Source organism: Sphaerodactylus townsendi, linkage group LG04, assembly GCF_021028975.2.
Source record: "Sphaerodactylus townsendi isolate TG3544 linkage group LG04, MPM_Stown_v2.3, whole genome shotgun sequence".
NCBI lineage: Eukaryota > Metazoa > Chordata > Lepidosauria > Squamata > Sphaerodactylidae > Sphaerodactylus > Sphaerodactylus townsendi.
In genome coordinates, this window is record NC_059428.1 from 39,665,972 (window position 1) to 39,681,957 (window position 15,986).

At 42.2% G+C, this 15,986-nt stretch overlaps 1 protein-coding gene across 7 annotated transcripts in view; it reads right to left on the reverse strand.

The window, feature by feature from the left end:
* BOC (BOC cell adhesion associated, oncogene regulated) overlaps positions 1–15,986 on the reverse strand; it is an 82,466-nt gene that overhangs the window by 21,341 nt on the left and 45,139 nt on the right. For all 7 annotated transcript variants that reach the window (XM_048493926.1, XM_048493923.1, XM_048493922.1 and 4 more), the window contains 3 exons: positions 2,937–3,083; positions 2,554–2,697; positions 328–621 (listed from right to left, as the gene is read on the reverse strand). In XM_048493926.1, the coding sequence (XP_048349883.1) occupies positions 328–621; positions 2,554–2,697; positions 2,937–3,083 (585 nt within the window). The remainder of the gene's footprint in view (positions 1–327; positions 622–2,553; positions 2,698–2,936; positions 3,084–15,986) is intronic.

Here is a 15,986-nt window from a genome sequence, read left to right on the forward strand (position 1 = left end):
ACAGGCTATGCCAGTGAACCAGATGAGAAGACTTTGGGGATGGGTTTGATTTGCAAGCCTTCCATTGCCAATCTCTTGTCTAGTGGTTCTTTGCAACTGGGAAAAATCTTAAATTGTGCCTATTTAATGATACCAGGGAGCAAATATAAGGGTGAAGAATGGCAGGTAGTTAGGCCCATCGGTGAAATTTCAGTCAGCCATGTAATACTCATGAGCATTTAAAACCACTCTAGAACTGTTCTAAAACATGGGGGATTACACAGAGCAGTCTCTGAATTACAGTCGTAGCTACTTTACTGAGAGAAAGGAAACGGATCTTGTACTCACCAAACACTTGAACATTGTAGAGAATGAATGCAGCTCTGCCCTCACCCACTCCATTATCAGCCATACAGCTGTAGGTCCCTGAGTCTTCCTCACTGATCAAATCGATCAGAAGATTGCTGAGAAGGAATCGAGTCTTGTTGTAGCCAGAGACACTGGAGCCATCCTTAGCCCAAGTGACACGTGGAGGAGGAATGCCACTAGCCACACATTCCAAGATGAGGGTTTGACCTTTGGTGACAATGATAGTCTGGGTCTCTGGGGGATAAATTATGCGAGCTGCCTCAGCTGTTGAGCCTAGAACAAAGGGAAAGGTCAATGGAAGAACAGTAAGATTTTTCTCAAGGTCAAGAAAACGTACTATACGAGCAGAGAGTTCACTGTTGCCAAATCGCTGCAAAATGGTATATCACAGCAGCAGGTTAGATCCAGCAATTCATTAACAGTAGAGACTAGTTGATACATTTTTTCAACATTTTCTTCACCAGATCCCTGGGCTCACAGGACAGCCATGGATAAAAAACCACACAGGGCTTGCAAAGTCAGGAACCAATTCTTGCTGGGGGTTAAAATGGATTGCAGAGCGGGGTGGGGGGTGGGGAACGCAGTGAAAGTGTGCACTACTTCTACAGACATATTTCTGTCCAATTCATGGGGGCAGGGTTTGACTACTCTACCACCAACAGTTTTAGGACAGTAAGTAATATATACCTTTTAAAAAATTGCTGAAAGTAATGGAAACTGCTTCTCACAGTAAAACATAAAGCGTGGAACTGCGGTATGTAGAAAGCCAAGGGGGAGGCTGGGACCAGCTAAGCCTGGCAGGGCAGTGTCCCAGTTGCCCCTGCCCAGGACCAAATTTGAGGTACTAAAGGTGCCTTTCCAGCAGTGGACAACCAGAGGAATATCTAGGGCATGGTACATGCTCTGGGTATCACTCTTCAAGGGACACCAGCCCACACCCCACAGCCTTTGATAATGATTGTGCCTGGCCCCTGAACTCCACGTGGAGTTCAGGGCAGGCAAGACCTTTTGAATGCTGTGTGGGATTCCAAGTGGGATTCAGAAGTGCGCCTGTTTGATACTGGATTCAGCTTGGCAGGGTCCAGCTTTAAACTGAAGGGTTTAAAGCTTACCAAGCCAGTCTAAGTCTAGCATCAAACTGAGCACTCAGTCTGACAAACTCCAGCTTTATACTGATGGCTCCTCCCCACAAGCTCCACCTCCACCTTGCACCCTGAAGCTTAAAGTTTGACAGCCAAGCCCAGTGTGGAACAGGGGCCCTCTGCCCCTGCATTCCATGTGGAGTTTGGGGGCAGAGCAAACTGCAGTGCTTTGCCCTGGATGCCATTTTCAACAGATACTCCTGTGGGTAACTTGTGGATATTTGCTTACAACCGGTGTAACTGGGTAGGCAAATATATGAAAAACTACACAAAAAGATGAGCAGGTGAGTGGATGAGCTCCATTCCAGTTCAGTAGCACCTTAAACACCAACAAGGTTTTCCCAGGTTGTTAAGTTTCCTTCACCAGAGCTTTGACTCTCAAAAGCTTATATCCTAGATCAGGGGTAGGGAACCTGCGGCTCTCCAGATGTTCAGGAACTACAATTCCCATCAGCCCCTACCAGCATGGCCAATTGGCCATGCTGACAGAGGCTGATGGGAATTGTAGTTCCTGAACATCTGGAGAGCCGCAGGTTCCCTACCCCTGTCCTAGATACTTTTGTTGGTCTCTAAGGTGCTACTGGACTTGAATCTAGTTGTTCTACTGCAGCCCAACACTACTACCACTCTGAAATAGGTGAGTGGAGGCACATCTGGAGAGATTTTTTTAAAATTCTCAGAAGGCCCCTTCTGGCTTCTTCCCTGTCTGGGAAGGTATTTGCCTTCTTTCTGAATGCCCAGTCATAAGAAATGAAGATGCATCTAGTTCAGACATCTTTTGAAATACCTTGATACAATTCTCAAAACCATAAAAAGGACCAAACAAGAGAGGTGCTATCAGCTGAATGGACAACTTAAGAATGATAGTTTTCGAATGAATTATTTTGCACCACGGACTAATATACAGCATATACATCAAAACACGCTTTCAGACATGAACAATACACCTAAAATCTCATTGTCCGCTTACAAGGGATGATTTTGCTGACACCTGTAAAATGGGAACACCACCTTAAGACAGCTTTGAGCCAAGGGTCCTAAATATCCAGAAGGGGTGACTTACGTCTCACTCGCAATCTCTCACTAGATTCAGATGTTTTCACTTCCTCGGTGACAGGGTTATAAGCTGCACATTTGTAAGTTCCCTCATCCTCCTGACTGGCATTGACAATTTGAAGATTCCCAGATGGCATGATCAGGTAGTTATCTGTTAAGGAAAATCAGGAGGACAGTGAGAACTTTACAACATCCAGAGGCAGGGAACATGTATTGTGCACTATTGCAGGCACAAAATGAACACTATATTTTATAGCAGCAGCAGAAGAGGAGGAGGAGGAGGAAGAGGAAGAGGAAGAAGAAGAAGAGGTTTCAACTATAGCAAAAGAGAAGAAAGAAGACAATGGGTGATAAGAAGAATGGAATGACAAGGAAGTAAAAAAACCTCACCTCTGGAGACCTCTAGCCATTCTTGTTTCACACTGTAGCGAACCTGTGCCTTGGGATGGCTTTCAGGAAGATCACATGCAATCACAGCTGTATTACCCTCATCAACTTCTATCACATGCTGGCCATCGTATTTGAAGTCTTTGAGATCTGTAAAGAGGATATTGAGAGGATCTTGTTCAGAGAACAGCTGATCTACCCATGGGGGGGGGGAGTCAATTCAGTAGCCAATAGACATGAGCAACTTCAAAGGAACCCCCACAGCAGTAGGGTTCCAGGTTGCTTATTTGTCATGGAAATGAGGATGATTGCAGCTTTGTCATTAGGCAACCTCACAAACCCTTTAAAAACCTCAAGAATCACAGTGCCTGCAGCTGTTTGTTGACTCTCTGATGTCATGACTATGCTTCCTAATCTGCATGGGCACTATAGAGCAGAGAGGGAAACAGAACCGGTATATCAGCCTTATGCAAGAAATCCCCCTGAGTTCTGTGGAACTTATTTCCAAACCAATATCTGTAGGATTGAAGCAACAGTAGATGCAAGTTGATTTCTGTGTTAAAAACTTCTATTACGGTTAATGCTAATGAATTAAAGGACAAAATTAAAGAAAAACGGACATGTGGGATTCCCAGCTCCATCTTCAGTTAGCGTTGCACAGTTTTGTGATCACTTGCATGACAGAATCAGTGGGAGACAGTGAGGCAGAACTCTGCACCCAACTAATTTTTAATTTATTTCCCCATGCAGATGTGAAAGCCTGACGGGAAGGAAAATGGCCTTGGGCTGCTTTTTCATAGTAGACACAAGAGCCCCTAGGGCAGTGATGGCGAACCTTTTTGAGACCGAGTGCCCAAATTGCAATCCAAAACCCACTTATTTATTGCAAAGTACCAACATGGCAATATAACCTGAATACTGAGGTTTTAGTTTAGAAAAAATGGTTGGCTCTGAGGCGTGCGTTACTCGGGAGTAAGCTTGGTGGAAGTCGGTGGCTTTGCTTTGAAGCAACCGTGCAACTCTTCCAATGGGTAAATCACGACCCTAGGAGGGTTTACTCAGAAGCAAGGCCCATTACCAGCAACTGAGCTTACTCCCAGGTAAAGGATCATGCTTTAGTTGTTCACATGAAAATCAGTGGGGTTTACCAGCACCTAACAGGGTAACCTACACTGCTTCCCCAAATCTAGCTCTTAGGTTTAATGCTAATAATTGAGCCCAGTGGCCCAGGCCAGCCTAGATGTGTAGGGGGGGGGGTTGACTTTATTTGCACGTGCCCACAGAGAGGGCTCTGAGTGCCACCTCTGGCACCTGTGCCATAGGTTCGCCACCACTGCCCTAGGGCCTAGGCAGCCTTCACATTTGCCTGCCAATCTTCCACCTGCATATGCAGCCTCCCGCTTCCCAGCCCTTGCATTCCTGTTACCTCAGCAATCTGTGGCCGGGGTTACATGCTGGTCAAGGTAACACCTAAGTGTGCCAAAGCTTTATTACTTTCAACAACAGCTGCTTCCAGATGAGCTAAGGATTGCCACTTTTACATCAAGAACCATTTTACTGTCATTTGAAGGCATGGTCCTGTTTTTACTTTGCAACATGTATGTATACAACCACTGGACAAAAATCACCAACTTCAAGAAAAAAATGACATCTCATCTCGCCAAGCTGGTAAATTATTTTCATGCAATTTGATTTTGGGACGAAGGACCACTCCATCCTAAGTGTAGACAGTGCTGATTTCTTGCAATGGTTCCACAGAATTCTCATTTATAATAACCAAGTAACTCCAAAATAGCTCATTGTGATAATCTGCGAAATAAGCTTCTCTTCTGACCACAAAGAATCCCAGCATTTAGGTCTCAACACTTTTTAAAAAGTTGCATTTGATATCTTTTTTTTACAATAGTACAACCACCAGTTTTAAATGTAAGCTTCATGCTATATATCATTAGCCTGAACTGAGGTGTTCACAGGGAATGTAATTATTATATTCTTACTTACTAATTTGTGGGGGCAGTTAATGACAACAGTCCCAAATGTCCATAATTTGAATTGCCAATCCTGATCCTAATGATAATTGGACTTACTTTCAAGAAATCATTTGCAGACTTGATCTCTGAGAGGGATAACCATAGCCAAGTCAGACTACATCTGGATATTTAATATTGTTCTGGGAAAATCAAAGATAACTGAATGGCCCTTACTTGTGCATTGTAGAACATCAAAACTATTATGCTCAAGGGCTTCAGCAAAACACTGTATATGACTACAATTCAATACGACGGGCCAATGCCAGTTAATGGAGTTCTATGTGATTTGAAGACTACAGCCGTTAACTATTTTCTTCGTTCACTTTTTTCTACATAGAAAATGCTCTTCATGGATCTTCTTTGTTGTTCTCAGCAGTGAATTGTTCATTAATATTTTCAGACAAGGAGCTTTCTTGCAAAGCTGTTAGCTCGAATTGCCGTCTTAGCCAGAAGTACTATAAAGGTTTGACCTTGGAGTACATCTGGAGGCCCCCCCCCTGCACTCACCCCAACAGGGCCCCCACAAATGCAGCTGTGCACCTCCAGTCCCGTGTGCACAACCTTTATTCATCTTCATTTAAAAAAATAAACACATTCTAATGACAGCGCTTGCCCTAATGTTTCTATATGAAGACAATATTGTGAAACATGTAGTAGAAAAAATTACAGAACTGCAAACAGCTCTGCATATAAAAATTATGCTAGAAGCAAGGACAAAATCTGTTTCTTAATGAGTGGCTAGACCGCGATTTCTTTGTCTGCTAAACTAGCTTCCTCTTCTAGTCCCCAAGCTCACACTGTGTTTTTAGGAGCTAACCAGCCAACAGAGAGGTCCTTTAAAAGTGAGAATGAGTATACCAGATTCAGAGGGGATGGCTCAAGTTTCACAAAAGAAGGTATTTGATGTGACACCTGCCGTTACTTGCCTTTCTGCCAGTACATTTGAGAAATCCATTAGGAGAGAATATTTGCACAAGGTCTCACCACAACTAGTAAAAAAAAACCCCTCTGTCTTCCTCCCTTTCCTCTTCTCACCGGCTGTCTCCGTTACTCCATCTGACTTAACCATCTATGCAAGATTTTTTTTAAAAAAATCAGATGGATTAATAAAAACTTCTCACGATGTTCTTTCATGAAAGCCTTCTCCTTTACCATCACCTGTTTGGTCATGTCCATTCTCCTTCCCTAGTGAAACGTTCAGGGTCTAAGAGACAGGATGTCATCTTTATTCATGCTTCAGCATATTGAGTCCAAGGACCAGGATGATTTACATACCATTAACTTCTGCTGAAGAGATGATTTATGAAGGTGGATCAGGATCCACATTAGTGGTTCTCAGCTGTTTTGAGGGAAGGTCACTTGTTTGTTTGTAGAGACCCAGGGAAAGCAATGAGGTTTGAAAGGGCGCCATTTCTAGATTAGGATTTTAAAAACTAACTGTGGATCACAGAACTGCACCTGTGAGCCTGCTAGATCAAATAATAGGTTAACAACTATTTAATGAGTCACTGACCTTTTTTAACACAAGTTATTTACAACTTGGCTTGCCAACAAACGTTGCAATTTTTTTTCTTTGAATTGTACAGGGTTTTTTTTTTCTCCATTTGGTTTGGGAAACATTTTCTCTTCATTTTCCCTTTGCTGTTTTCCTACGCACTTTTACGGTGATGGTTTTCTCAGTCTGTTTCCAAGCCAGCTTCCCTTGAGCATGCGATAATGTTGAAATGGTTTTTATTTCTCTGTCCCACCAAACACTTGACCCTTATCCTGTGTAGTTAGTTACCCAACCTCCACTTCAGCCATTTTCTCCTCCCCCTCATCTTCAGCTTTTACAAGGGATTTTTAAAAAAATTATCTTTATCATATCAAATGAGCAATGCAATGTTAGGGCATAGACACAAACCAGGTCAATTGCATCAGATTTGTTAATTTCATTTGAATTGGCAAGGTTACATTAAGGTGAAGATACACCTTATCCACAGTTGGGGTGTGTGAGTGAAATTGACAAGTGAAGTTGCTTTTGCAAGAGGAAACTGACAAGAGATTGCTGCAGTAATGGTTGCGTGCTAAGGAGCTCTAATTTGGCAGACAAAATGTGTTTTAGGGAAGAACTGGACTATGTGTTTCTATTACTTCAGGTAATGGCACCTGCTCCAGTAGGGGGGTTTTTTTTTTGCTTCCATTTTGTATGAGTAGTTCTCAAAGGTAAAAATAGAGGCCAAGACGTTTTTTGAATTGCTGCTTTAATGTAATTATGCAGTAACTGCGCAAAAGGAAAAAGGGGGAGGGTTGTTCTTCAGTGTCATGGATGACATCCCACAATCATTAGGAATAACATGTTTTTAGCACTAGCATGTGAAATAAATGTAACTGAAGAAACAAGGGGGAAAACAATGGAGGAAACGGAGGATTCCGCATGGAATGATTTCACAGAAAATGTTTCCAAGACAAAACGTTTGACCACTGGAAAAATCTGTAGTAAGCTGTGCTTGTGGAAAGGGCCAGTAACTCTCCAATCCTCATTCATTAATAATATACTTTTGCTACTATATTATCACTGCACATTTGTGTAGTTCCAAAAAGGTATTATTCAGTCAGATTCATCTCATTATAAGCTGTTATGTTTTAGCATTCTGCAACTTCATTATCCTTCAAGCAATGTGATACCAAGAACTTGTGCAGCATTATTATGCTTTTTCAAGAGTCATTTTGAATTAAAACCAATTAGAAATACAAAAGGTCTTTAAACTGTGAAGTAAATTTCTAGGACTCTGTGATGACTATACCCATCTAAAGCAGTGCCAAACATCTAGGCATTAATTCATTCCTTATATTTATTTCTAACCTTTCCTCCAAAGGGGTTAAAGTGGTATGTACAAACACAGTTATTCTTTTTTTCTTTCCTCACACCAACATTGTAAAGCAAATGAGGTGAGAGATTAAGGTTGTTTGCCCAAGATTAGAGTTGTTTGCTTTTCTGCTTAGAGGTCCTTATTTTATTTCTTTTTTCTTGTTTGAAGGATCGCTCCTTTGTTTGGTTGCTCTGACCCAAGATTACTTCACGAGCTTCATGGCCTGAGCAGGCATTAAAACATAGTTCTTTCCAAAACAAGTCATATGGGCATTTCTGCAAAATGCTGACAAGACAGTCCATGGACAACTCCCATGCCTCAGTAAATCAGTGGTTCTCAAACTGTGTGCGAGGGAGGGGGGTACTCCCTTTAATTGGACATGTAGAAGAAGAAGAGTTTGGATTTAAACCCCACCTTTCTCTCCTGTAAGGACACTCAAGGTGGCTTACAAGCTCCTTTCTGTTCCTCTCCCTACAACAGACACCTTGTGAGGTAGGTGGCACTGAGTTCTGAAGAACTGTGACTAGCCCAAGGTCACCCAACAGGAATGTAGGAGTGCGGAACCATACTTGCTTCACCAGATATGCCTCTGCCACTCAGGTGGAGGAGTGAGGAATCAAACCCGGATCTCCAGATTAGAATCCACCTGCTCTTAACCACTACACCACGCTTTAGAGAGGTCCCATGAGGGATAGGATCCTGAAGCAGATGATATCTTCTTTCCTCACCGTAACAGTGTACCTTCACTGATTCACAATAGATTTGTGGGAGTAACAGCATCCTGAGCTACCCCATCAGTCAAAGTGTTTCAGAAGAATTCACAGAAAACTGCTGTTCTGTTGCAACTAAAATGTGGTTCAATGAAGATGCCAGAGATATCCTCTCCTACTGCCATTACACAGAAATGTGATAAATTGTATGCCCACAATAGTATGCAAGGCAGTAAGAGGGGTGAGGAGTTTGGGACAGTGGCATAAAAGCTCAGTGAGCATCTATACATTTATGAAATCTCTAGCTGTAGCTCAATTGAAGGGCCCCTAAATACAGAAGATGTCGAGCAGGACGAGCTAAGTAAGCTGGAGAAATACTACAGGGAACTGAACTTCTTCACTCAAAAGAACATTCAGAGTTTCTCTATGACCCACTGCCATACAGGGCTGCCAGCCAGGTCCACACTCTTAAGAAATATTCTTCACATTTGATAACTTTCTACCGTGGAACTTTCAATCAAGTGTAGATTCTCTCCTTATTGCAACACTGTAAATCTAAATGAACTGCACACATAAACACATGACAAAGATTTAGTTCAGCAGTTCTTAATTTGGATCTCCATTCCCGGTCTGTACAGTAACACAATGTACATGCTATAGAGAAGATCCTTCCTCAAAGCAAGCAGCTGCAGAAGGTGCACTTAAAAAAAAGAAGAAGCAGCAGCCAGAGAGCCTGCTTGCACATTCTGGAAGCAAAACATTTCCAGACTACTTTTATATGACCCATGGCAGTGTGAAAAGGCACGGTATCCACAGTTGGACTTTATCAGCTCAAATGCTCAAGCACTTGGGACAGCAGAGACCAGAACAGCCTGTGAATTCAAAACCATGGCCAAATCTCCATTGGCAAACTAGCAGAGTGGAAAAAATCTGTTTTCAGTCTCTGGGATTTAGACCAGCTCTCCCAACAGCAAAAAAGACAGCTCTGGCTCCAAGGTTTTCCCACCCACACTCATGGAAAAGTGACATGAAATTTCTCAAACGGGCTAATTAAAGCAAGGCTGCTTCAAAAAACATTTCTTAAAATAAAAAACAGCTCCCTTGGCAGCACGGCAAAAAGCCTCCTCCAATGCAAAATGTATTAGCTGTCAGGAGAGTATTTCAGTTCAAATGACTGGGATTCAAGGAGAGGGGAGAGGCGAACGACGGCATAAAAATGATTTGCAGGAAACATGTTTAAATGTTTCAGGAATGTCTTGGCATCATGTAGCTGAAATTAATAAAAACAAAATGCAGGTATACTTCAGAAAGGTAATTAATCCTTTTCAGACAAGGTAAAGGGAGGGAGCCATGTTTCCACAGGGTATTGCAGCTACAGGGAGGTTAATTACTTCACTCTCAGGAAATGTACAGCACATTCCATTACTCTTGCTGTAGAAATCTGTATCTTTACCCCCACCCCCGCTCCCCTCCCCAATTCCCTTTTCCATGGGAGAAAATAGCAAGTGACACAGAAAATAAGGCAGGAGGGGAAAGAGAACTAGAACTGAAAGAGCTTTGGCTGTTCGCATCACATATTTCTCTGATCAACAAAATATAAACTAGAATCAGGAAAAATTAATGTGCATCTTGGTGGTCTGAATTCATCACAACCATATTTGGATCCCTGAGCCAAAGCAAAGGCTCCAGAACTGGCAGAGATGTGTGTGCACCAAAGCCGATCCAGAGATTGTTTAAAAAAAGATAGAAAAAAAAGAAGAAACAGCAGCTGAGCCAGTGAGCAAAAAGAAAAAAAAGGCAGCCCCAACACTTCTGCAATCCAAACCACTGGGGGCAAATTTCTTTGCAGATGGAAAACAACAGAGTCTTCTTTTGTTAAAAGACCTGCTTGTAAAAGAAAGAGGCAACCCAAACAGAAAGTTTGTTTCACAAAGGGTAAGAATGGACACAGCTTCTGGGACTTAGTCATAACTCCGCTACCCCTCTGCTCAGTTAGGTCACAAATTTCCCTCAAAACGCTTCACCAGTAAAACGAAGATAATTTTTCGAGTTCACAGGAAAAAACTCGGCTCCCTTACTGATAATGAAAGCAAACGGCTATAGAGAGCTGTCATCAAAAGAGAGGCAGCACAAATAACACTGTAACATTAGTAAATTAATACATTAAAATGAACTGTGGCTTGCCAGAAGTCACCAAAGAATTCCCAGTTTGTGTTTTTAAGAGACGGGTACTCTCTTTCCTCAGCAGCATGAGGTGATGAGATGATGAAAAATTAAGCTATTCGAGTATTTGAAAACTACCTACATACTCTGAATCTACTATTCCAGTTCTGCTTATGCATGCTCTTAATGCTGAGAGGACACATATACAGCAATTCTTACATTACAGTATATCAAGCCTGTCAACACAGCAGTGATGTGGGAGAGTGCACCTTTCTCTTGAAAAAGTAACATGCTGCTTCACATATTCAGGATTATAAAAATATTTATACTGTGCCTTCAATGCAAATCTCCAAGGCAGTAATGCATGAAGTGCTTCTTTCAACACAGGTACACTATATGTAGGAAGCTCGAGCCAACTGCGACTTCCTTCAGCACATATACATGGTGCGAAAAGTATGCATTAGCAGCACACATTATACTGCTGGTAATTTGCAACCTTGTCTTCTCCATTTCATAAGGGACTCAGACCTTTGGATGGAAAGCATGATAAGAAGAAAGAAACACAATAGAAACTCTCCAGACATTCCATATGACCATCAAACCACTAGCAACAAACGGTCACTGTGGGAAGAAGAAGAAGAAGAAGAAGAAGAAGAAGAAGAAGAAGAAGAAGAAGAAGAAGAAGAAGAAGAAGAAGAAGAAGAAGAAGAAGAAGAAGAAGAAGAAGAAGAAGAAGAAGAAGAAGAAGAAGAAGAAGAAGAAGAAGAAGAAGAAGAAGAAGAAGAAGAAGAAGAGTTGGTTTTATATCCACCCCTTTCTCTCCTATAAGGAGATTCAAAGGGGCTAACAAACTCCTTTCCCTTCCCCCCTCACAACAAACACCCTGTGAGGTATGTGGGCCTGAGAGAACTGAGAAGAACTGTGACTAGCCCATGGTCACCCAGCCGGCGTATGTGGGGCTGCACAGGCTAATCTGAATTCCCCAGATAAGCCTCCACAATTCAGGCAGCAGAGCGTGAAATCAAACCCGGTTCCTCCAGATTAGAGTACACCTGCTCTTAACCACCACACCACTGCTGTTCCTGGAAGGTGGAACTTCCAGGGCCAGGAAACAAACCAAAAAAACAAGAGTCAGTGCAAAGCAGGACATAAGACACTCCCCAATAATCCTAATTTAAAGCTACAAAAGTGCTGAATGGTAGAGCCCATTGACTGGTTTCCAGTAGCAGATGTACTTCATGGGGGATGGCAGCAAATCTTTTCAGTATGAAACAGCTACAAGACCCAGTTTGGAAGGCTTCTAGACACTGGCTTAGATCCAGTGATGCATAAGCAGAAACACAAATGGACTTAGCCCAGTTCCACATGCAACACTATGTACAAAATCCAGTACAGGGGTTCCCAGTGAAGTATCTATGGGCACCATGGAACCTGCCGACACCTTTTCTGGTGCCTGCGAAGTGTTTTTAGGAAGGAGGAATAGCCTGGCAGGGCTTTTGGTGAGCAAGGCTTCTGACTGACTACTGATAATTTGCTGCACTCACCATGCTGTGACAGAATTCCAATGGTGCGCACAGGCTCAAAAAGACTGGGGACTCCTGCGCTAGCCCTTTCCTCCGTATATATCACAGTGCCCAGAAATTGGTCACACAATTATCTTCCTCAAGTGGAAACACAAGCGGGATACAGTCAAGTTTGACTTAGTGCAACTGGCTACCATGGTCTTTCTCTTGGGTTCCACTTACACAGAAGCTCTAGTGCCAGTGGATATTTTGCTCTGGATCCAACCTACCACTGGAAGTACTAACAGTACTGTGCACTAGGAAGCGTCAAAAAAAGAGGAAGTACTTCCTGTTTCAGGTCTTTAATGCTACCAATGCGGTATCTGTATTGCCATGCTATTCTTGCTTGTCTATGTGAGCTAATGATCAATTAGCTCTGAGATTGGCATCCTGAGCTTGTGGACAGCCAAAGGTCTGACGCTCTTATTGAAATTTCAAATCTTACACCAATATAGTCTGGAAAGACTTATAGTTACCTGATGCATCACACCCATTCTTCTTCTGTTCTAGCAATGTGCCAGCAAGTGACTCAAATACGTCCGAGATGCAAATATTGTTTTCTCTTTTTCTGTTGCACACATACAGTGCATGCTAAACAGACATCACATCATACACTGTACTGACCTGTTTTATATTTATTTAGTAAATTTCCTAGATAGCCTTTTGCCCACACCTGGTCCCCAAGGTGATTGGTTCACAATGCAATTTAAAACCAAATGACATAAATCTCACATCTGTTACCACGATAAACCCAGGAATACTGATATGTTTTCATATCAGCAGTGGTGTAGTGGCTAAGAGCAGGTGCACTCTGATCTGGAGGAACCGGGTTTGATTCCCAGCTCTGCCGCCTGAGTTGTGGAGGCTTATCTGGGAAATTCAGATTAGCTTGTGCACTCCCACACACGCCAGCTGGGTGACCTTGGGCTAGTCACAGTTCTTATGAGCTCACTCAGCCCCACCTATCTCACAGAGTGTTTGTTGTGAGGGGGGAAGGGCAAGAAGCCCCCTTGAGTCTTCTATAGGAGAGAAAGTGGGGATATAAATCCACACTCTTCTTCTCTTCTTCTTTCTCTCTTTCACTTTCATCCTATCCTGGAAGTTCTTAGAGAATGAAAATGGCTTTTCAACATGGCTGTATCAAGGGACTTATCAGATTAGAGGCCCTGACAGATGCAAAATGAAGAATGGGGGTGGAAGTGAGGGTTGTTGTTGTTCTTGAGAAGACAGCTGCAAATTCCCAGAGGTTCCCAAAAATGTCTCTGAACAGGGGTCATTGCCCACTGACACTTTGCAAAAGGCTCAGCACTAGGTGCTTAGCTTCAACTAAGATTTGCTCTGCTGAGTTAACATTCAGGGACAAAATATATAAGCAAAACACTTTTCAGTACAGGTTTGATAAAATTTTAGACTTTTAGACTTTTAGACTCAAGGCCAGGTGGTTTCTAAAGCTGCCTTTCTGTCCTCTGAGTTAACATACGAAGTCACTAGTTCCCCTAATGTCAATTAGAGCTGTTCCCTTCAGAGTCACACTGCTTTGCTTCTGCTAAAGTTGGCCTGCTTCAAATACATTAGCAAATATGCCACTCAAACATTTTCCTGAACTGCCCATATTTGTTTCCAGGGAGTGCTTAACTTGCTAAGATTTCAGGCAATCTTGAGAGGTGACAGGTTAATAAGAAATAAAGAGAAGAAATATACTAGCAGCTATTCTATCACGGGTACTCCAGTGTAAGCCGATTAGGTTCAATGGAGTTAGACTGGAATAATTGGTATAGGATTGCACTGTAAATGTGGTTGTTGCAGTCTAATTAGCTGCATGGACACAGCTCTGAAAATACCATGCAGCCCTGAAAGAATCATTCTCCCACAATTATTTCAACTAATGATTTTACTTTTTAAATTATTTTGAGCACATTTTATGCGCTTTCATTGCAGTTTTTGGTCAAAGGCTGAAGAATATTGAGCTTCACCACTGGGTATAAAGAAACAGACAAACAAGGGCTACAGATGATGAAAAAGAACTAGGACTTGTGCTGAGAGAGAGAAGAAAATCATACATTGAGGGGACTATCAGAAGTCAGTCACAAGCCTTTATTGGCATAAAATAAACATACAAAATCAGCATACAAAATTTGCCCATTATTGCTCACAATTATAGACACTGGTACTAAAATACTAAATACTAAAATATATACATAGTCCTTCTGTAACTATAGGACATTCCTTCAGCTAAGTTAACTCACTTAAACGTCATCGGATACTGACAGAAGCTAGCAAAATTACTGCTGGCTATATGTGGTCATAATACATAGACATTGGTTGGTATTCATCTTATTCTTCACGCCTATTATTGTACAGCAGAAATTTTGCTACATTCTCACACACCGTATCCATGTTGTTCAAAAGCATAGGTATCTTGGCGAGCATCAGTACAGATTGTTATACAGAAATGGGATAAGTGCAGATTGTGACATTCTGATTTGCAAACCTTACACAATGAAAGAGGGTATGATCGAGTGTCTCCTACCTGACCCATATTGCATGGACATAAAATTTCTGTTTATCACTGTTGATATCTCACATAGAGCAGCATGAAATAGATTGAATCAGCCAGTGTTAAAGCTCTTCTTAATTTAGGGTTGGTGATCCACTGTAAATAATTGGCCATGTGTCCTTGTTCAATTGGAATAAACAGAGGGTCAGGGGAACACGTTTTCCTCAAGTAGCTGTTATCATATCCCGATATTCTTGTTCTAATAGCTTAGTTTTCAAGCAGCTATATGTTTCTGATAGGGAAAGAGGGACTAACCTTAATGAAAAAAGCCAAGAGTGTTGATTTTTTCCTCAACTAGTTTCAGCCACCTAGAATTTGCATAGTCGGAAAGCATGAGGTAACAAACTGAGTGATCCTGCAAATAGTGGATACGTACAGCATCTGACAGTTCTCAGCCAGGCCATCGTGGCATATGATATTTGCCCGAAGTTCTAAAAACATAGGCTGCATATGAAGCACAATTTGGTAAGCCCATAATTTTGTGGAAGAAACGGGACTGGGCTGTGTTTATATTTTTTTGTTTATAGCTCATCCAAATAGGTGCTCCTTATAGAGGAGCTGAGAGTTTGATTTAAAGCATTGAACACCTTCAATGGATGGTATATACCGGTGGCCCACAGTGAAAAAGAAATGCTGAATTGCTAGGGCAATTGTTGTTGGGGCTTTCGCAGCGAAAGCATCGGCAAACGCCCAATTAAGGTTGCTAGTAAGAGTTATGCCCAAATATTTGAACTGGTTAACTTGTTCATGAAGTCTATATTACGTCCGCGGTTCAGGGTCTTCTAGCGAAGACCATTATTTTGGTTTTTTCATAGTTAATTACCAGTTCGTTCCTCTTACAATATTCAGCACAGCAATTTAAGAGACGAGTGAGACCAACTTTAGTGTGGGAAAGAAGAACGGTGTCGTCAGCATACAGTAACGCGGGCACGTGTTTAGTGCTTAGTTTGGGAACATGCCGACTATCAGAAGAAGAGCAGGAAGTAGCCAGGTTACCCCCCTCCCCCCCCCTCATGCCTAGACCCAGCTCTGGGTTGAAGACCTTCCTTCTTTCTTCTTCCCAGTTGCCACTGAGAATGCAATCAAAGGAACCAAGGAAGCAACCCTCCTCACAGCCTAACTTCACCTCAGCTGGGAATCCTCTCAGCAGGGAAAACTTTGCATCAATTTTAATTGTCA